Raw genomic sequence first — 21381 nt, 5'->3', positions numbered from 1 at the left:
AGTATGAACTCTGTAAGAGTAGCAAACGATTTGAAATTTCTTTGAAAAACTAATGATGTTGTACTTTGAAAAAGGATTTGGAGAATTACATGCGTAATCACCCAGAATTAAGGCTTGAAAAAATACAAGAAATTGGTAGACAGCTGTTTGAAAGCAATATCATGACACAGTCCATTCAAGCAGACGTAGAAAGCTTGACGAATCGTTGGGAGACTTTAAATAATCAGGTATATATACCCATTAATGCATCAATGTGACAATATGCATAGGTAGATTCGAGAGGCTTCAGACATTGATTGTTCCCCCTAAAAATTTGTCTATAACATAAAACAATTCAGCGTTAATTGCATGGAAAAATTTCTCTTTGTGGAATTCGCTATTTTTACCTATTTAATGATCATTTTATATCATTTATCGTGTGTCATCCCTTGCATTTACCCAGAATAGCTTTTACTAATCTATAATACTTTACAACGAAAATATGCCCATCTTCTTTTTTTTTTTTCATTGTGCAGACTTTCTCAGATTAGTTTGAATTGAATAATTTGCTTTTCGGGAGCCTTCGCATAATACTGTACATAACAGAATAACATTAATAAAATTATACAGAAAATTAGAATTATATTTTGAGTAGGCAGGGCAGCGCGCCAAGCTGCTGGAAGGATCAGTGAAGCAAGCACAGCAATCAGAAGGACGCATTCTTGCTCTTCAACACTCCTTAACGCAAATAGATTCTGTACTAACTGCACGCCTTGACTGCGATCTTACTGCTGATGATTTGCCTCATGATTATCAGGTCTGTTAGTCAAATTTTTCTTAGCCCTTATCAAAAACTTCGAAAATGAAATTGCAGTAATTTGTATGTAAATGAGTACGTGAAAAGTGAAAATTAATATGTGTCTTAAATTTATTCTATGCTTCAAATTAATGAGTATCATATGTAAAGCATTGTTACGATAAAGCATGGCGGGAAGAATGTTATTTGTACATACAACCCGAATTAATCAACGAATATGTCGGAGTACCCGAATTAATTGTACACGTTTGTAATTCAGAAATTAATGGAAGAAATGGAGCATCAGCGATTAACGCTTCAAGAAATGGCATTGCAAATTGACACGTACAAAGCCTCTGGGAAGCAAGAAGCTGCGCTCAGACTGCAAGAACAGCTGTCTCTTATAGAGCAAAAGTTTTCCGAAGTTCAAAAGAAATTTCAGCGCTTTCGGTGTCCAACGAATTTAGAGCCACGGTTATCCAGGGCTTTGCGAGAGCTCAGGGGAATAGAAGAAGCAACTTGTTTGTTAGAATTGTCGTCGGAAGATCCAGAAGCCATCGAAGGGCAACTAAAACACTGCTTGGTAATTTATTATTTATTATTTAAGTCTTCTGTTTTATATAGAACTGTAATGAAACCGTGGGCCATGATACTTTCCAGCGCTTTTACCAAACATTGAGCGAGATTAAAAGTGAGATAGAAAATATTATTGTGACTGGGAGGAAATTGGTGGAAGATAAATGTGTTCTAGAACCAGAGAAATTTTCAAGGCGAATAGATATGCTGAAAGAATTGTACAATAAGGTTGTATACATATGCCAATGTGCATGGTCAATTAATTACCGTTAGCTAAGCATAGTGGAATTAAGTACTCATTTGTGTATTGCAGCTGGGATTACATATAACTGAATCGAAGTCATGCTTGGAATCGGCGTTGGACCTGTCGCGTGATATGTACAAAAACATGTCCTACATCAATATGTCTATAGATAGTATTAACAAAGAATTAGATACACAGAAGAATATGCCTGACCTACCGGTCAACGCGATATACGTACGAGTACGTATACAAGCATTAATTAAGTCAGCGTTCGAATTAAGATTTTGTAACTGTTTAGAAATTGACACCATAATCGTTTAAATAGGAGACATTGACAGAAGTAATCCCAAGGCTGAACGTTGTGAAGGATAAGCTATTAAAATCTCAAGAAGACTTTTCCAAGCTCTGTGATCCTATGTATTTGGAGCAGCTTAAAGAAAGGCTGTTAGATGTTGTCACTAGATTGGCAAATACCGAGAGAAGATTAAGGCTGTGCAGTGCCCCGGAGGTAACTATTCAACACGCGTGAAATAATTGTAATAGTTAGCGAGGTCGAACGTTCATACTTTCAGGAAGAGCCCAACGTCGATGAAATCAATGCATGGCTTTTACAAGTTGAAGAAAAATTAAATAAACTGGACGCCGTTGCAGTCGATCAGCTGACGGAAAATCATTTTGAGCAATGCAAGGTGATTGATTCGTTAAATATATCTGTGGCTTAGTTTCGTCGCGAATTCAGCTCGGAGGAATTGTTTAAAATAAAAATAAAAATGTTTTACGTTTATTCCTAGGCTGTTCAAAGTGAAATGATAGAAACGAAACCTAAAGTAAATCAGTTGCAACGTTATACTTATTACCCGAAAGTGGCAGAAGTCTGCGACAAGTGGGAAGAAATATCCAACAGAATACAAGTATGTGGATTTGTTAATTAAGTTCATCATTCATTGCTTATCTCCTCATGGCTTTTTTTGCTTGTTCCTTATCTTAACAATTGGTATATGTAATGCTTGTGCCTTATAGTACCATTACGTATATCTCTTCAAAGAATAATCTATTACACGTATACTTCATAATTTCTTACTATTGTTATACATCGAAGCAGTATAATAATATGGGATAAAAACAAATGTTTCGATCCCATTGAGAATTGTGACTGTTGTAACATATATATATATTTTTTACCTAAGTATTTAAAGTTTCTCGTAACAAGTAATAATATTAAATTACATTAGAAAGTATTACACTTAACTACTTAATTATATAAGCTTTATTATTATTATTGTTATTGTTATTATTATTATTATTATTATTATTATTATGTATATAGTTAACTCTCCTCTGTTGATTATATGTAAGTTATATTGACGAACATTAGTGAATTTTGTGACACAGTTTGTTTCTGCCCAAGAGGTGTCTCTAGTTGTGTAAATAATACCGTGATTGTTAGAGAAAAACAGATATCAACTTTGGTGGATGGAAAAATCTGTAATCGATCAATTATTCGTGACATTGTCTCTCCCCTTGTATAGAATTTCATAGAGAGGTCTGAATATGATTCGCAAAGAGAAGGAATCAGGATTTAATAAAATGTGCTCCAAGTCTATGTATTGGTGATGGATACACGCAAAGAGAAAGCTTCGTTTGCACAATGAAATGCATTGTCACTTTCATTTGGCCATGCTTGATATTGTCATACTATTAACATGCTCTTTCAATTAACTGTTGCCTGTCCATGAATGTTCTGTTACCTAACGTATTTTCACAGGAATGGATTCACAAGATCACAGACAATTTGTTAATAAAAAGTAAAGCGGGAGAGAGTAAGGGGAGAGACAATTATGGACGCATTAAATCGTCTAAACAATCGGATCAAACTTCGGCGCAGCTAGTTAAGAAAGAGAATAAATTGATAGATGAGAATGAGGAAATATATGGCATTGGATATCTTAATCCTGCATTCGACGATAATCAATGTAATGTCGTGAATACACCCGAAACTTCGCCAGTTGATATTGTCCACCGTAGCCGGAAATCTTCTTTAAAGTCTGAAAAAGTAAAGACTAAAATCGTAGACGTTAGTAAAACCGTTAGACGGAAGCTAGACATGAGTTCCATACCCGACGTTGTTCAAACATCTCAGCCACAGGTTATCCATATTGACGACGATTTACCCTCTTCATCCCCCGACACAGATGTATACACGACCGACGAAGAATTCTTTTTGTCGAAAAATAGCAGCTTATTTTCTCAAGTTTCTTCCAATACGTTGATAACTACAGAATCGAAGTCATACGCGTATAACGCGCAGACGAATCCTTTCTGTATCGTAGAGGTGAAAGAAATGGAGATTATAAAGTCAGTTGCATCTCCCGAGGATCATGTTATATTGCCAAGTGCGAATGTCAGTGTAGGATTAATGCCACAAGTTGTTGAGAGAGTAGAGATTATCGAGGATATAGAGACGGAGCCGGAATCAGTAGACACTGATACAGAGGATAAAGAAGTTAGGGGGAAAGTTTGTAGCGCGGTTGGTAGTGAGAGTGAAATCATTAATAAGAAGCGAGAGCTTATTCCTATTTTAAAGAAACACAAATCAGTAGATCCGTATTCGACGAGAAATATTAAGAAACTTACTCTTAACTTAGATACTGAGACTGTACAATCAAATACTCAGACTTCCAACGGCAAGTCAATAAAGCTAGACGATAATGTAACGCAGATATATACACCTATTCCAACGAATACAGATTTATCTGGTAAAATAAATAGACCTGAAAAGACTGGAGCTTCGCCGATGAAAGATAAAGATAGTGTCGCTGAATACCTCATACTGGAAGAAACTGATACAGCTTCGAAATCAAATACAGAAAGTGCTAAGAAAGATATCCCTCTCTCATCACCAATCAGTCAAATAAGAAGAAGAAAAGAGCATGCTAACGACAAAGAATTAACAGCTGAAAAGAATACAGAATTTTCTAAGACACAAAGTATTCAGACTGAAAGTCTGGGCTTTGAAAAGAATACAAAATCCTCGTTATTTAAACGTGCGAGAAGTATGTCAAAAGACGATACGTTAGAAGATTGCGAAAGCTTTTACGGAAGCGACAAAGAGACCGACGATATTTTAATTTTCTCCGATGACACAGAAATTGATGTTGGAAGTTCCAGCTCAGAAGGGGAAGACTCAAATTTAGGAGAACATGTTGAGCACCTCTTGGGCAAGGTAATTTTAAGAGCAGTTATCTTGCCGCTGTAAGTTCCGCCGTGTCTATAATTATATATCTATTGTTAATAATGCATCTGCAGCAGTGACTGTAACAGTAACAGTAACAGTAACAGTTATCATTCCAAAGTTCTCTGGATACATAATGATAGGGGAAGATTTCACGTATACATAAACCAGTTCAATACTTTCAATCAGATTGTTTCATAATTTTGTTGTGTATAGATACAGGCTGAGAAGTTATCGCAGGAATTGCAGCATAAGGCAGATGTGAAAGTCTCAGGTGAGAAGAGAGTTTTCAAAGCTTCAATGGGTTTGTCCAGGACAGGTTTGGAAAAAAGCATTTTAGAATTCGAGCAGTCCGCTCAGCTAATGTTACATAGAATGGATGTTATGTTAATGAGCATCAGTGGCATTACCAATGAAAAGGATCCTACGAAGCGTCTGGAGGTTTGTGTAACTATAATTTCTTACCTATGTATATCGGATAATAATTTTGGTTTTACAAATAATGTATTGTACGTATTAGGTACTAAAAGGAGAAGTTAGTACTCTTGCACCAGATGCAGCAGCTTTGATAAGTAAAGGCGATGGTCTAGTCATGACAGTGCATACATCTGATCCTCTCAGGGCTGAAAAGATAAAAAATGAGCATCAGGATAAGCTAAGAAGTAAATGGCACCAAGTTATGTCAGAGATTGAAACGAGACGGATACAAGCACAACGGGGCGAAGAAGCACTGCGGCAATATAATAGCATAATAGCAGAGTTCGAAGATTGGTTTAGAGATGTGCCATTAAAGCTTGAACAAGTCAATAACTATGAAGGGCAGTTAGAATCGTTTACAGCCGAATTTGACACTAAACAGGAACAAATCCACAAATTGAATGACCTGGTTATAGAATTAAAGAGATTGAACGTTGGGTATTCAGAAACTGTGCGTTATAGTATTAACAGCAGGTGGCAAGAAGTCAGTTCACAGTTTAAAAGATACAGTGGCAGCAAGGATAAGGATAAGCACGTAACTGACAAGAAAGTTGAAGTGGTATGTGCGAGTATATGATGTACTTAATATTTTCTAGTATCATTAAATCGTTAAAGATTTCACATTTTAATTCTGTGCTTTTTAGGACGTGGGAGGAGTTGACTTGCAAGAATTTACTACGAGAGTGAATAAGATTAGAGAAGCTGTCGTGACTGTGACAAGATCTTTGAATTCGATGCCTTTAAACGGTGACGATTACGAGATGTTTCCAAACCAAGAGGAATGCTTGAAAAAGATCAGCAACGCTTTAAATATTCTTAAACCGAGCATTGAGGAAATTAACTCTGTCTTTGAAAGCGTTGCTTCGCAGTTAAGAAGAGAACAAGCTGAGCAGATCAGACGTTTGGGCGACAAGTTGCGAGAGGAATGGATAAATGTTAATCAGAGTTACATAGAAAGGCACAATCGTTGGAATAAGTCTTACGAAAAGTGGAAAGAACTTTGCAATACGTGTCGATCGTTTTCCGATTGGCTAGATAAAACAGAGGAGTCGTTAAGAAAATTGAGCTCTACTGGTCATTCTAAAGCATCGAAGACGAAAATATTTGAATTGGAGCAGGAGATTTCTAGAATGCAAAGAACTATGAATAACATTAACGGTTCGAGCGCTAATATTTTAACTCGCTCTAAATCCGAAGACATGATGGAGCTAAAAGAAACCATTGAAACCATAAAGCGCCGTTGGCAAAGTATCATAGCCGATTTAAATATACGGAAAGAAAAGTACGTACCAGTTTGAGTTAATTATAGCTCTGCAATTTTTTAATCTAATACCGAGAATAATAGCGGAAAGATTTTGATGGACGCGTTACATCTGAAATACAGCTCATTCTCCTATTGAGCTATTTCAGTTGTGATTTGCCTCTGCTACTGTAGTCATCAACGCAGAATAACCTCTGATCTAATAAACAATAATGTATTCACTTTTTAAAACATATTAAGTCTAATATTTGGCGTTGAATGTGATTAAAATTTAAGCCGAATTCATTTAAGTTATCAGTAATATTAATATTAACATTTTTCTTCACACTGTGTTTAACGACCATGTGTATTTTTTTTAAGGAACTTTGCTATGGAAAGGAAAGTGAATAACGAAGGCAGAATCTTAGAAAGTGCTTATAATATTTTGGAGCAAATCACTTCCTTATTAGTATCAGCAGCCAATCCATCAGATGAAACTTCCTTATCGATAAGATTATCACTGATCAAGGTAAGTCGAAATATTTGGAAAATACTTAATGCTTGATGTCCAGAAATTATAGATAATGTCATACGAACTTTTAAATGCCCAGTTATCGCCAACAATCACAATATTCACTCGATGCATTTCCAAGAACATTTATCGTAAACTTTGTTCGTGATATCGTATTGTATCTTTAATTAAAGCAAGTTTTATAACACTTTATTAAAGTTGCTATTAAAAATATAATTTTCCCGGGCCAGTGCACGGTATTGTGTTATTAAATAAAGTGAAACCGAACCTAATAATATCTTCCCATGTCATGACTGCACAAACGAAACTGTGCCAAGACATAAATAGCATTGAACTCTTACTTTTTGCTTATTTTACTGTTAAACGTAATCCAATGATTCCTATGCACGCAGTAGACTTTATAATCACTTCAATATGAAATAATATTCTTCAGGCGAGGCAGGAAGAACTTTTCTCCCGTAAAAGGGCATTGCAGAATTTGGTAAATCAAAATGGTGTACCTGCAGGGGAAGCAGAATGTAATAAACTACTCGCGGATATGGATAAGGTACTATTTTTTACTTTAAATTCGTCTACAATTAACAGAGATAAAGGATCTAAACTTAAGTATATTATTAAATTTAATTTTCTAGGCTAATTCGAGTCTCTCCAATCATCGCGAATACGTTGAAAATAAACTTGCATCTCTTAAGAAATATATTTGTACTTTGGATGTTGTTATGGTATGGGTCATGGAAACGCGAACGAGAATAAGTATATCTCGAGAATTACCTCACCAAGAACGGATCGAAGTTATCAACAATGTTATGGCAAGTGTGAAAATATCCTCGTATTGCAACAAAAAATGATGAAAAATTGATTATTATAAGATTATTATAACAGATGAAAGTCGAGGATCGCGAAATGGAAGTGAAGGATGTATTGGAGAACTACACCAATTTGGAGAAAGAGTGCGAGTCTGCGAAGCAACCCATTTCTGTGGAATTACATGTAAGTACACCAATATAAGCTATTAATTTTGTATAAATATATTCCGTTCAGTATAAACTCTAAATAATTATTCATTATTCGCTTTAATTACGTCCCTACATAAAACTGAATTTTCGAATATTTGTATATCTCGCCATTATCTAGTAACAACATGGCGAAACGCAATTCTTCCACTTTTCCGGTAGGGGAATAGTATTTTCGGTAGGTGGCGCCCTGCTCGATCAGCAGAGTCCGGAGGGATTCGGGTGCACCGATGGAGGGGGGAAACACCTACAGGAGCGGCGGTACGCAGTCACGCACACATTAGGTGTAGGTGTTTCCCTCTCCATCAGTGCAGCCGAATCCATCGGAACTCTGTCGATCAGTTTCCCGAACTTACCTTACTTACCGCGTGTGCGGGCGGGCGGGCGAAGTGTATCGCTCCCGTGATTTTTTCAAAGTTCTGCGAGTAATTTTGTGTTTCCATCTGGAATTTGTGCACGATAGGAAAAGCTGAAGAAACTGAGGGAAGATTGGCAGTTTGTGAAGACCAGCGGAGCTGAATCGCAGAGTTATGCGACCAAACCTACAGTGGCGGTGGTGGCTGCGCCGTCAACGGCTCACGGTATCGGTGAGTTCTGAGATCTTTTAATGAATACAGGCTTTTCAATGGTTAAGTAAGAAATATTCATTGATCTCGATGCCCGGGATCATTTTAATCGACTGTAACGTTCGGTTTAAATTGCCTTGTGCGATTGGGTTCTCGCGCGGGATATGTAAATTTGAAAGTAACTTGGCAGTGCTGGCGTGCGCCGCCAGGTGCCGCGGTTATCTATGAATAACGAACAAGCGCGGGCAATTCGAAGCTATTTAAACTCTGAAAGCCTGCACTCGTTCCGTTTACATGGAGAAAATTGGCATAAAATTAATTTCTGTGAATTGATCGACGATGTTTTGCTTCGACTATATTCGACCAGAGCAATTTATTTTGTAGGTTTTTGTGAGCAGACGTTTGTCAGACAAAAAGAATTATTTAATGCGATAGATTTCTGTGAAGAATATTCAGCAATTGCAGGAAAAGTATCGGTAATAGGATTGGCTCTCTCCCTTACGAATTGGCTACAGGCGAAAGCAATTCGAACTCTTCGCTAAATGCGCGTCCCTGGAATTGTCGGGGGATTTCCGAGGAAAGCTTGGCGACCGAACAAGAAATAGTAGATTTAGTCGGTTTGGTGAGCGTGGCCACATATCACTTCCACTCCATCCCGTGGAACGATATATATCCGCCACGTTAAGTGCAGTCTTTTCATCGAGCACTGCTCCCTTTTCTTCTACTTTTATCCTCGGCTCGATTCGTGCATTCAGAATCGCCGATGGCGATGAATTTCGTCGAGTCATCTACACACACTTCTGTTTTCATTTCCAAACGAATATACTTAAAGAAGCGTACGTTGAATTAAAAAATGCCCGGAGGTTAAGGAAATTATTAAAAATTTCGCGCAGGATGATTGGTAAACGATAGCATGGATCGGATCGATTCTAAAAGTATAGGCTTTCTTAGGTGACGAAGGTTTGGTAGGACCGTGATGATCGCACTTTCGATTATTAAAGAAATTACAATTACAGCTGGGTTGGGTGTAGAAGCATTAATACGGTGAATTAAATTTTCGCGGTGAGGTGCATAATTCAGGATCGCGTCGGGTTAATCGCAAGAGGTTGAGGAAGGAAGGGCGACGGTGGGTTTGTTGATCCCGAAGCGGGGTAGAGCTTAACGGAAAGGTCGTAGGTTTGTAGTATAAGCGCGATCGTCGGGCCGCATAATGAGCGGATAAGCCGTCTAATGTAGTCGTGGTAGAACACCGCCAGACCGAAGATAGCACGAGCTTCGTAGCCTCGCCGTTCTTCTGCCACCCCTGTCCTCGACGCTTCCTTCCTCCATTGTCTCGTACCTCTGTTAGAATCATATCCCGTTTGACGAAACTTTGGCAGGCTACAAACGGGTTAAACTCACGCTTTGATGCACCTTCCAGCACGGTCTTATCTCGTTGCGTTTTGCAATTTGTTCTCGTCGTCCCATAATAGGTACATTGAAGCAAGAGTACACGATTGTTAGAATCAATCAGATAGGTATAGTGTCTTGGTGGAAAAGCGTTTATTCCCAGTGTGGACTTGAGAAATTTATATAGACGGGGCAGAGGAGGCGAGTTGTTCCTCTCGCTCAAATAATCGATCAGAGAAAAAATCTAGGTTGGCTGCTTTATATGTCTCCCTCCCAAAGGAGCGCGTAGGGTAGCGATATTTCCCATGTATCTGCCGAGTCATAATCGTACATTAATTCTCCGTTGCAACTAAACATGCTTTGATCAGCAAGATGTAATCTTTGTTCCCTACACAGTACTTACATTAACTGATACGCAATACATGGGGCAATCTTGTATTTTCCATTGCCGACGATCCTCCGTCGACGCAGGCTACTCAAATTCAGAGACAGCCCCGCTATATAATCACTGAATATTCAAATGTTCCTTAATCAGCGCGGTAACTTATAATTGACTGCGAGCTAATAAACGCTCGACACGTGGCGAAATAAAGCTGATTAGCAGAACGTTTGGCCCGCAGCTTTCGCGCGACATAATATTTCGTCGCCGCTCGGTGGAAAGTGGATTGGAGATTGATTCAAGCTGACACGATTAGCGGACTATATTGTGAGCCGTGATCACGTTAACGCTGAATTACTCCGATCCGAGAAAAGCCGCTTTCAACGAGTCTAGCACGCGTCGAGGACGGAACGATGTTCACCTGAACAAACTCGTTCCTCGTTAGCGAGAGAGCTCATTAAGGCTTTCATGTTCCTGTGGTCACGTTTTGTGCCTAGCCTAGCAACATGGATTTTTTGAAAAAAAGAAGAATAGCAAAAGGACAGGAAAAAAGGGAGAGGAGAGATAGAGAGGGTATAAAAGCATAAAACTCCGCCGCAACAGAATGCGTTTCTAAAATTCATCATCAGCAGGTGGATGCTTGGGCGTTTCTGTGCCCAGTTCCTCATCCTGGCGTACCGGTCTCGTTACGAAAAATATTGTTGTGGCGTGAAGTTTGAATCGGGTTCGAAATCACGGCACGGTGCATATTTTTTCGCGCCACATTTCTCTGCCTTTTTTTATTTTTTCATTCGACGCTTGGAGTTTGGTGGAGGATCGTGTTTGCGATACGCCGTGCCTCCCGTCGGTGAGCTACAATAAAAAACGGATAAAATTTTCGCGCACGTCGCGCACGTGGAAATATCGGATGTTGTTCCGTCACGCTGACACAGGGATTGCACTGTATGACGCTGTGCTAATTGCACCACGGTGTTGTACGAGAGACAGCTTTTTATGCCGCGACTGGTAATGACATATACGCCCCGCGCAGCTGACCCTCCATTATTTCTCACCCCCTACCCCATCTATCGAACGGAGCCACCCTTGGAGGAGCGCGCGTATTTATCTTGCCCCGAATTTCGTGTCTCGCGGATCAGGGCCGCTGCACTCAGCCGCGTTTCCGCCCGTTTACTGGCGTTATTCAACACCGAATGATAGTGTCCTTTCTAGAAACTCACGATATCAGAACGCAAGAAAATAAGACGAAGCGGCAGTTCTCTGGGATCTAATAAGAGTCAGCTTAGCCGTGAAATTTTATCGTACTACGAAGAAGCTTCCAGTGGCGATCGAGGGGGTGGTTTTCGTCGCGCCATACGTTACTGCCACGCATGGATGCTCGTAGAATACACGCGTGGGTGGTGCGTAATATGGAACAGCGGTGTACAACAGTGGATACCGGAGGGTTGTAAAGAGCGAATGACGAGGGGTGGACGGACGAAGGAAATAATGGTTTTTCGGGGTGTGTATGTGTGTTGGACGGTGAAATATGTAACTTGGCGGTGACCGCGCATTACCCAGAATGAGATTTCGCGTTAAAGGGCGACGTCGGGGTTGTTATTTAAATTCTCGTTCCGAGACTTACCCCGAATATGAATTTAAACCTCTGACTCGCTTCTACGTTTCTCTGTATCATAGTAATGCGACCAGTATTCCCGTGAACCGATATCCACCTTGTCTTTCCTCATCTTCGTAAAGGCACTCACATTTTACATGCACTCTGCGCTTTATCCGAGTCCCAAGCACAAAGGTATTTCGCATTCCCAAAGAGAGGATGATTCGATCGAACATAGGAATACAATTTCATGTCTAGGACGAGATGAAGTGCATGGATTCTTTCGACGTCAACCGATTGGGCCACGCTGGTCTAGAGGGCTTTCGCATTCCTCTTATATCCGCTTCCATTTCGTTCCCCGGATTCACCCGACTCTGCTCTTCGACGAAATTTCAATCTCAGTACGAATGCATATAGTTCTGAGAAGCCTCTGTTATTTCTGTAATCTCCGCAACCACGTCGATTTCCTTTTTTGTCGTTAAAATATTCCACAAGCGTTCGCTGATAAAGTTTACAAACGCGCCTTATTATTCCACGAATCAACGTATCGCTAGAATTTAATCCTCCATAAAAAATAATCGAACATAAAGATGAGCAGATGCAATAGGATGTAGACGAAGTTAACCGAAGGCGATGCCTTGCCCTCGTGTAGATCTGCCATTATCTCGCGCGAGGATGTGCAGAAAGCCCTGAAAAAGAAAGGTTACATACGGTTGCAATCAATGGTTTCTAACGAACTCGGAGCCGTTCACAGAGATCACGCGGCCCTTTTCTTCCTCTTCACCTGCACTGCTGTTTTCGCGTTCCTAATCGCACCAACGTGGCAAACCCTCTCGATCATTCGACCCGTGAGACCGTTTAGAGGCGATCGAACGGTGGTGCGCCGAGTCATCACCGTTTTATTCGGGTCGAAGTAGCTGGGCGTGTATTCGGTCGTCTCCGAGGTGACTACCAGCTTCTTGTGATCGAGATTCCTCGTTAACGAGATCAAACGTTTCGCGCACAGGTCTATGATAGCGTCCTCGAGTATGAATACCTGGCGATTTCGAGTCCTAATTGAAGAGAGAGAATAAAAACGAGGCCGTCCCTGACTTCAACCCCTTGGATACCTGAGGTTTCTTCACGACCTTGCCGATCCAGTCGGGCAGCGAAGTCTTCGCGGTCTTGGAGAAGATCCTTTTGCTCAGGAGCTTGTCATCCTTAATCTCTCGATGCACCGTGTCCTCCGACAGCACGTGAGCGGAGTACGGATTCGGGTACCGTTTGAAGAACGCTTTGCAAACGGCGAGCCAGCAGTACGGAAGGATCGTCACTTCTGCGCTCTCCTTCATTGACTGGAACTTTAAAATTCCCCTGCGAGTGAGATCGTTGGTCCCTGATACGGTGATCAAGGGCCGCTTGACTCGCCGCGGCTAGAGAAATTACGCGAGTCGTGAGCTCTGCCCCTTCCGTGGCTTCGTTTCCATCCACCTCTATTTATACGGATCTATTCAGTTACTGACGCTTACTCGTTCATTCACGCCCCCCTTCTGCTTTTCTTCCGCCCTCCCTTATTCTCGCAATTCGTTAGTGAATCGTCGAGTACTCCATAAACAATGGGGGTCTCCTCATTAACGTAACTCAGATGATAATAACGCTTTCGCAATTTTAAATACCCCGTCGCGCTTTTACTTGAGACGCATAGAAGGTAAATTGTTCCTTTCAGTAATATATCGTATACTAAAAGTGATAATCGTGGTGTTTACCGTGGACGCGCCAAGTAGGGGAATTCTGATTATTTAATCTACTTTCTCTCCCTCTTCCCCTATTCCGAAGCAAACTATCAATTACTCGAGCAACCTAACCCACCAGCACCCCCGCTGATATCAGTATTTACAAAGTGCGCGTGCTACCATTCATTCAATTGCAATTCGTTCGCAATCACCGAGTACCTTTGCTTCGGATTTCGCTTCCAATTCGGGCGTTATTTGTGCGCAGTTTTCCGAGAGATCGCGATCATTTCGACGCGAGCTCCTACGTCCTCGTTCTTCTTTTATTTCAAAATAAAGATACTCGCTCTTCCATTTCTATCGGTCCTGTTATCCAACAAGAACGTTCCCCCGAGTGTCTACGCAAATTCCTCGAAGCCCTTTAAAGCTAACATCCCGAAACTCGCCTTTGTCATCGGTGGTCGAACTCGGGAACGTGCAAATCGCCTTCGCTCTCGCGGTTGCCGCGCGCTAAGCCGAATATCTTGGTAGGGACTTAGTGCAGAGAGATAGCAGAAGCGATTGCATCATTGCACAGATCCGCGGCGGAGCCGTAACAATTACCGAAGCCGGGGAAGAAGAAGAAGAAGAAGAAGAAGAAGAAGAAGCAGAAGGGAAGCCTGGCCTCTGTTTTCGTCTCGCCGGTGCGTTCGAGCCCGCGTTCATTACTGTACCGACAATCAAGCTGCCCCGTGGTCAGGAGGGGCGGGCGTAGGCGGGCAAGGGGTGATAAGGGAGTTAGGGGTGGTTTAAGCGAGTGTAGCCACGGCGGTCAGGCTTGTAATCTGACGGCGGTGGGTCGTTCGGTTGGTCGGGGTAAAACGGTCCATTAAGACCGGGCAGCAGTTAGTGGCCGCGCTATAGGAAGCAGCCAGCTTACTAATGCTAGGGCCTGAGGGAATCCCGGTAAGGGCCGGTGCCGAGGTCAGCCCTAAGGGTGACTTCGCCTTCGCGAAACTTGCATTTCGTTTATCTAAACGGCGCTGCACCGTGCCATTTCTACTAAATACTGCTGTTGGTCTTGATACGTTTTGACCAGGAAAAATGGTTAGAAACAGTTAGTGATTAGTACTAAATAAGTATTAATTCTAATGGATTCTATTTTCCATTGCATATTTGTGTGTACTGCGGATATCGCGAGGGAAATGTATTCGCCATCCCTAACGGCGAATTATCGCCAGGCGTGTTTCGCGCGCAACCCTTCCGCGCGTATGTCAGAAAGTTTCGCCGGGGTTTAACTTGAACATACGCCGGACATCAAGTTGACGATGTTATCGATAGGTATGTGTACACGCTTGAGCAAATTGCGTAGGTACTGCTTGCACAGCCGCGTACGGATATCCGTGCTGGGCGAGCACGTGGGGAAGGGTAAGCAGAAGTTAGCGATGCGAAGGGAAGAACCATCCCCCTTAAACGCGCATCGACTCCGGTTTGGGGTGGCTTCGCCTTCGCGAACCAAAGTTTGATTACTGTTTTCACTGTAGGACCACGATAGAAGCGCGCAATACGTACCTTCCTAACAAACCGGATACATTCTCACCCTCTTCCTTCGTTCACGTTAGAATTCGCGTGTCCCTCGTCTCGAGCTTGCCTTGTCGTGCCCGTCCAAACAATCTCTGCTACGTACCATTTTATTTATACCCCTGAAACTGTACTTGCACGCGTTCCATTAATCGTCTTACCGAATATTTTGGCCAGAGTTGTAATTTCGTTTACAAAGCACTTTGTATTATCTGTTTACTGCTAGCAAAATACCCCCGCGCTTCGCTGTGGGCCTAAGAGATATTAGGGAGTCCGAGAAAATATATATATATATATATATGACACCTTTTCACCCCCTTGAGGATGGAATTTCAAAAAATCCTTCCTTAGTGGGTGCCTACGTCATAAAAACAATGTACCTTCCAAAGAGTCACCCCAAAAATGAAGCCTTTTTAAGCCTCTTTTTGGGCCCACGATTTTGCAACTGAATTTTGTGCCAAATGATACCTTATGATGAGACATCAATCGCAACAAATTTTCGGAAGGTCAAAGAAGTGAAAATTCGTTACCGCCTCCACCCATACGCTTCGATGTACCAACTTCTATGTCAGTCCGATAATTTAATCAATTATTGCCAGGGGTTTTGCTGACTGCTAACAACGAATTTCAACTTAGATTTTCAAAATTCGCGAAAAAAAAAATCAAAATCAAGAAATATAAATGTCTGTGTAGTGGATGTTTTTTTTTTAAATATATCGTACACCATGTTGAATCGGCCGTTGTGAATTTTGAAAATCTAAGTTGAAATTCGTTGTTAGCAGTCAGAAAAACCCCTGGAAATAATTGTTTAAATTATCGGACTGACATAGAAGTCCGTACATCGAAGCGTATGGGCTGACGCGTTAACGAATTTTCATTTCTTTGACTACTAATTGTCACCTCAACTTGAAAATTTCGTGTGATTTCGTGGTTACTGATTCTATTCAGCTGTTCATTCCCGCTGTATCGATTTTCTCATTATTAAATTATTACTCTTATCTTGGAGATTTATATCAGTCCCTACTCCCATCGTTAAAGTAATTTAGATTACGTACAAATAATTTCATACAATTATACCTATATACATGCATACGAGGGTTTGTAGGTGAATCTGTGTAATCGTTTCACTAAAGAATAGGTCTGCCTCGTTAGCAAGTTGACCTTTTCATGGGGATATTAAAAATACCCAACACACTCCTTGCGTCTCGTAACTCTTCCCATCTGCATTCACCCTGCTGCCTTTGACATTCCGCCGAGGGAAATGCCACAGGGCCTGAAACAATTTCGTCACGTTGCAACGTTAACTTTGGTCTTTGCGTGGCGTGGCTCTGTTTGATCCTCGTTACACCAACATCTTTGATAACCTTTATGGCTCGTGGCGAACGGTAATGTCGATATGACGTGACGATAGAGGGGTAGTAACGCGAGCTTAAATTAATCACATCGTCCAATTACCACGGTCGAGTTTTTTTTCGCAAGGCGAGCTTATCGCCAGATCCATTTGTACTCGCCAAGACCCGGGCGATCATTCAATTTTCCCTTTAAGTGTATCTCCCCTCTCTCCCGCGGGCGAGCATCAGTTTTCGTCTTTATCCAAACCGAGGACGTAATTAATTCGAAAACGCCCGTGTCCAACGAGAGAAGTTCCCCGGGCCGGGTTCTCGGGGCGTGGGTGGTGGAAAAGGATATTTCCTGAAGAGGTAGCATCGGGTTGGAGGAGAAACTTTGATTTGACTTGCACGCGACCGTTTTCGCACGAGACTGCGGTTTGCAAGTTGTACACCGGGGCCCGTTTCATCATCGAACGGGTAGCAGTGGCTCGATGGAATTAGAAATCTCGCCTACGGGGGGATGGGAGCCGATCTGAACTTGCACTTTGGGGCACGTAATCACCGCGTGCCACTGCTGCAGATTCTATTTCCTCCGCACAGCAGCCTCTCTTTCGGTCCCATTTCCTTCCCCGCGCCTCTGCACACCTTCCATTCGACTTCGGTGCAGCTGATTTCTTTAGAGCCCTCCGCAGTTGATCTTCCTAGAATCTCGTGCAATCGATTTCCTCGAACCTCCGTACAGTTGGCCTCCCTAGAATTCTGTACGCTCGAGCTTCCTCGCGTTCTGTACGGTAGCGCGCTCGTTGCGTTCTATGTATCGGATTTTCTAGGATTCTATAGGATCCTCTGATGATTCTTCAAAATTGATTTCTGATTTCCGTCGGGCGCTATTGTTCCGGCTTGCCTGTTTGGTCGGAGCTCTTTATCAGCTCCCACCAATTTGGAGAGGGTGTTCGACTCGTTCCCATCTGTGGGGCGATCGGAGGGAGAAGTTCGGGGCTGTTCCTTCTAATTTTTGGTTGACACTGCTGTCGGGTCTCGCGACGCCACGTTCCCCAACAGAAGTTGGCGTGCGATTACGGGAGGAAAGGGCGAGAGCGGACGGCACCGGGGAATAATACGCGAGCGTTCCAGAATCCGGAGTTTCGCACGAAGGGAACAATGGACAAGATTAATGGGAAATGGCGTGAGCGGAGAGGCAGTTCCGAGGATCCTAACACAAGCATAACGAGAGGTCGGTCTTGCATAATCTGTCTTGCGGTATTGCTGCAAGCATCGCGACACGGGATTATTGGATCATTTCTGGAGAGAATTTCATATCACGGGGATGATCCTCCGAATCACTTTGAAAATCCTCTTCCTCTCCGGGCGCGTCTCATTTGAATATCAGCAATTTTTGGCCCCAACGGCTGTGCGATGTTCGCGGGACAAAAGCATTTCAATCAGATTCACCCATGTTTCTCCATGTTTCTTCTCGCGCTTTTCGTTCGGGCCTGAAATGGACTATGGAAATAAAAAAATCTTGTGATTTCCCATTTGCTTTTCCCCGTTCGCAAGGAACGCGGAAATAGATTCGCGCGAGATTGACGTTCGTTTTATCCGCACGGTCGAGAGCCATTTGTCGATATCGATAGCGGCTCGCTCTAACTGCAATCCCTCCGTCGTGCAAATCCAGAATTCTAATGGGTTGGCTATAATTCCTTGGCGGTCGTTGAGCGCTGGTCTTTTCTTCTTCTTCGCCAATCAAATGCCTCGACGAATTGATTTGTGAAAAAGGGAAGGACTTAAGGGAAGTATAATAAAGAAAGAAGCCGAAAGACGTCTATTCAGTTGCAATTCCATACGAGCTACTCCACGTCCAAACGAATAGGTGAAAAATTTAGTTTCACCGATTCTCTTCAAAATTACAGCATTTGTCGATAACCTTGTAATAAAAAAGTATACTGAATTTCAACGGCCTATGTCAAATAGTTTCCCAAATATTTAATCTTAAAGTTTCGAAAATTCAAACAAAATCGGCTGACGCGTCATCACTTAAACTGTAATATCTCGGTCATTTTTAAAGATAATGTCACCGTCTTGGGTTCATTTTAAAGCTGAAGGAATGTTTTCTCAAACCGTATATAGAATATTTTGTTTCATGTTAATAAACTTAACAGTAATCGATGTGAAAGTTTCAAATCGCAATTTCACGTCGTTCCCACTCACGGTCCGGCTTGAAAAAAAATACCATTCGATTCGTTAAATCTTCAACTAGTAAATGCCTTTTTCAAAAAAAATGGAGGGATTTTGGGAACAGTTAAGAAAAAAATAAAACTTACGATAGCGCACACCGCTTGGAACTTTATGGATCCCATGGTCAGTCCACACGCTATTGCTAATCTTTTATAAGCCGCTGAAATTCAGTATACTTTTTTATTGCAAGGTTATCGACAAATGTTGTAATTTTGAAGAGAATCGGTGAAACTAAATTTTTCACCTATTCGTTTTGACGTGGAATAGCTCATACGCGCCTCGGTTTATTCGAGGACATATTCGAAGGGCGACGATGGCGCGGTGGGTTGCAGCACTTACGACAGGCCAGAGAATAGGATATTGAAAAATCCCCGCCTTACATTGATATGCTTCTGCGTTCCCCGTCTTCTTTGCTCTTCCTTCCTCTCGCGTCGGCTACTAACCGAGGATGAATGCGTGCGAGGGTGGCACGGACGGTAGCAGGTGCGCCCGTGAATTTATCGCGGCGAAGGAGCTCGACTTATGAGCGCTGCTTCTGATTTGAATCGACCGAAAAAACTTCGCCCCCTCCTATCGGCCATTGATCGATATTCTTCAGTGGCAGGGAGAGACGTCAGACTGGTATCGGAATATTCATTCTTCGTCAGGGATAACGCGATTGTCTTTGCTTCCTCGATTCTAATAGAAGTGGTAGTCTGCTTCGCGGAGGGCTGATTGTAGGTCGTACCGCGCTGCGTATTCTGATTTCCCAGATTTTACATTGTGCGAGCGTAGAATGTTTCTATAATACAATGAGGCGCGAAACTTGGTAACGCGTTCGTTCTACTTCTAAGAAAGGAGGACAGAGAATGTTCGCACAGTACTTGGAGGTGAAATTTTGAGGTCTACCGGATCAGATCAACCCGAATGGGGCAGAAATTTTCCAGGTCGTTGGCTTACAATTCATTCGCTTGCTTCTTCACCAAGCGCGGTACCTGTTCCTCTCCAAAGTTGCACCCCTCGTAGAAGCACCGTGTAGGTACGCTCAGCGTCGTTCGCGCTCATAAACGCGATATATGTATCCTTAGCGCAAGAACTGTTCCCGATATTGGCACGGTCGAAGGCGGTGTGGAAGTAAAGGTGAGACGTTGGAAACATTTGAAATCAGTGCGCCCCCCCCCCCCCCGGGGGACACCTCGTAAATCGTGCGCCCCGTTTGTTGGCGCCTTTCCACGTGCCCCGTCCCCTTTCACCTCGCCCCTGCACCCTTGCGCTCTTGTCGCGGCTCCACCTTCTCCGTTCTTCTTACGCGCGGAATGCGGGGAAATCCGAGAAAAATCGCGTTATCGTTAACCCGTGAAACAGGAGTCGTAACAGAAAGGCCGAAGGAGAACGCTCCAGGCACGGGGACCATTCTTACGTGCCACGGAGTATCGCGCCCTTTTATTCCCCCCTCCCTTCATCGTGGTGGATTTTTACAACGGAGCCTGAAATACGACGGTCGTTCCTCGTGGAATTATCGGCGACGATGAAAACGGCCACCGGCATTGATCATTTCTCCGATTCCTTCTATTCTTCGCCATGTGCTTGCTATTTACTCTCGCCCTCTATATTCCACACGTGTAGCGACTTCCCCACGGCGGCTTTAATTTTCCTCGAGTTAACGTCAGGCATTATGGAACACGGTTCTTCTTCCACTTGGGCGAATTAATTTTCACTTGAATATTTCAAAGCCGCCACCGCGATACCGCGGCAAAGAACACCTCCATTAAGGGAAAGCTTTTCCACGGGCCTCGGTGTCGTTCCGTGACAACGCTCGTTCCCGTTTATTTCTCCGTGTTTCGGATCTCTTCTCTTCTCATCGCCTCGCGGTTGATTTCTAGACAGCAACGAAAAGAATACGTGTCGAAAAAAATGCGCACGTTTGCCCATTGTGCGCGTGTTTCCTCGTGGCGTATTCATCTGCACGGTCTCCCCCCTAATTTTGGTGGCCGCGGGTACGTCTGCTCTTTTACAAATATTGATCGTGGAAAAATAGTCGGTGTCTACGATACACACGCAGGACAGCTTCGACGGCAGAGGCGGAATCGAATTTTTCATCGACGGCGGCTGAGTAATCTAGGTTGCGCGTGTATCGTGTGTCGCTATAGAGCTCTGCCCATTGTTCGATACAAATTCAAGTTCTTTCCTGGCTCTTGTTAGAACGCAAGCAACCGGGGCGAGTTATTGAAAAGGAGCTCAATATCTGGCCCCCATTCAGCGGAAAATTGCATATCTCGACGAGGTTGAATGGACGAGCCTCGATGAGAGATTAACCCTTTTTTTAATGCGCATGCTGCTGGGTCACGCGAAGATAGGGGCTTCGTTAGACTATCGGTCGATTGTTGATAATAAGTCTCTTCATTAAATGGATTGCCAACAAGCTTTAATCTCGAGTTGCGCGGAAGCCGAAGTGTCGCAAGGTGGTCCTATAATTCGCGTGTACTGCTTGCATAATCGATGCTGTTGTCACCGAAGTTGAAAACGAATGAGAAATGCCGGGACGACGCTGGA

At 42.7% G+C, this 21381-nt stretch overlaps 1 protein-coding gene across 6 annotated transcripts in view; it reads left to right on the top strand.

Annotated features, from left to right (window-relative positions):
- The window catches only part of LOC143368939 (dystrophin, isoforms A/C/F/G/H), a 338640-nt gene that overhangs the window by 14394 nt on the left and 302865 nt on the right, over positions 1 to 21381 (top strand). For 4 of the 6 annotated variants that reach the window (XM_076812178.1, XM_076812180.1, XM_076812182.1 and 1 more), the window contains 17 exons: positions 75 to 227; positions 635 to 796; positions 1056 to 1358; positions 1436 to 1579; positions 1665 to 1835; positions 1921 to 2103; positions 2168 to 2284; positions 2387 to 2506; positions 3361 to 4818; positions 5044 to 5268; positions 5348 to 5863; positions 5949 to 6586; positions 6926 to 7073; positions 7510 to 7623; positions 7709 to 7885; positions 7959 to 8066; positions 8553 to 8676. In XM_076812178.1, the coding sequence (XP_076668293.1) occupies positions 75 to 227; positions 635 to 796; positions 1056 to 1358; positions 1436 to 1579; positions 1665 to 1835; positions 1921 to 2103; positions 2168 to 2284; positions 2387 to 2506; positions 3361 to 4818; positions 5044 to 5268; positions 5348 to 5863; positions 5949 to 6586; positions 6926 to 7073; positions 7510 to 7623; positions 7709 to 7885; positions 7959 to 8066; positions 8553 to 8676 (4861 nt within the window). The remainder of the gene's footprint in view (positions 1 to 74; positions 228 to 634; positions 797 to 1055; positions 1359 to 1435; positions 1580 to 1664; positions 1836 to 1920; positions 2104 to 2167; positions 2285 to 2386; positions 2507 to 3360; positions 4819 to 5043; positions 5269 to 5347; positions 5864 to 5948; positions 6587 to 6925; positions 7074 to 7509; positions 7624 to 7708; positions 7886 to 7958; positions 8067 to 8552; positions 8677 to 21381) is intronic. The other 2 variants (XM_076812183.1, XM_076812184.1) reach the window with 2 other exon arrangements.

Source organism: Andrena cerasifolii, chromosome 5 (genome assembly GCF_050908995.1).
Source record: "Andrena cerasifolii isolate SP2316 chromosome 5, iyAndCera1_principal, whole genome shotgun sequence".
NCBI lineage: Eukaryota > Metazoa > Arthropoda > Insecta > Hymenoptera > Andrenidae > Andrena > Andrena cerasifolii.
This window is presented reverse-complemented; position numbering and strand designations above follow the sequence as displayed.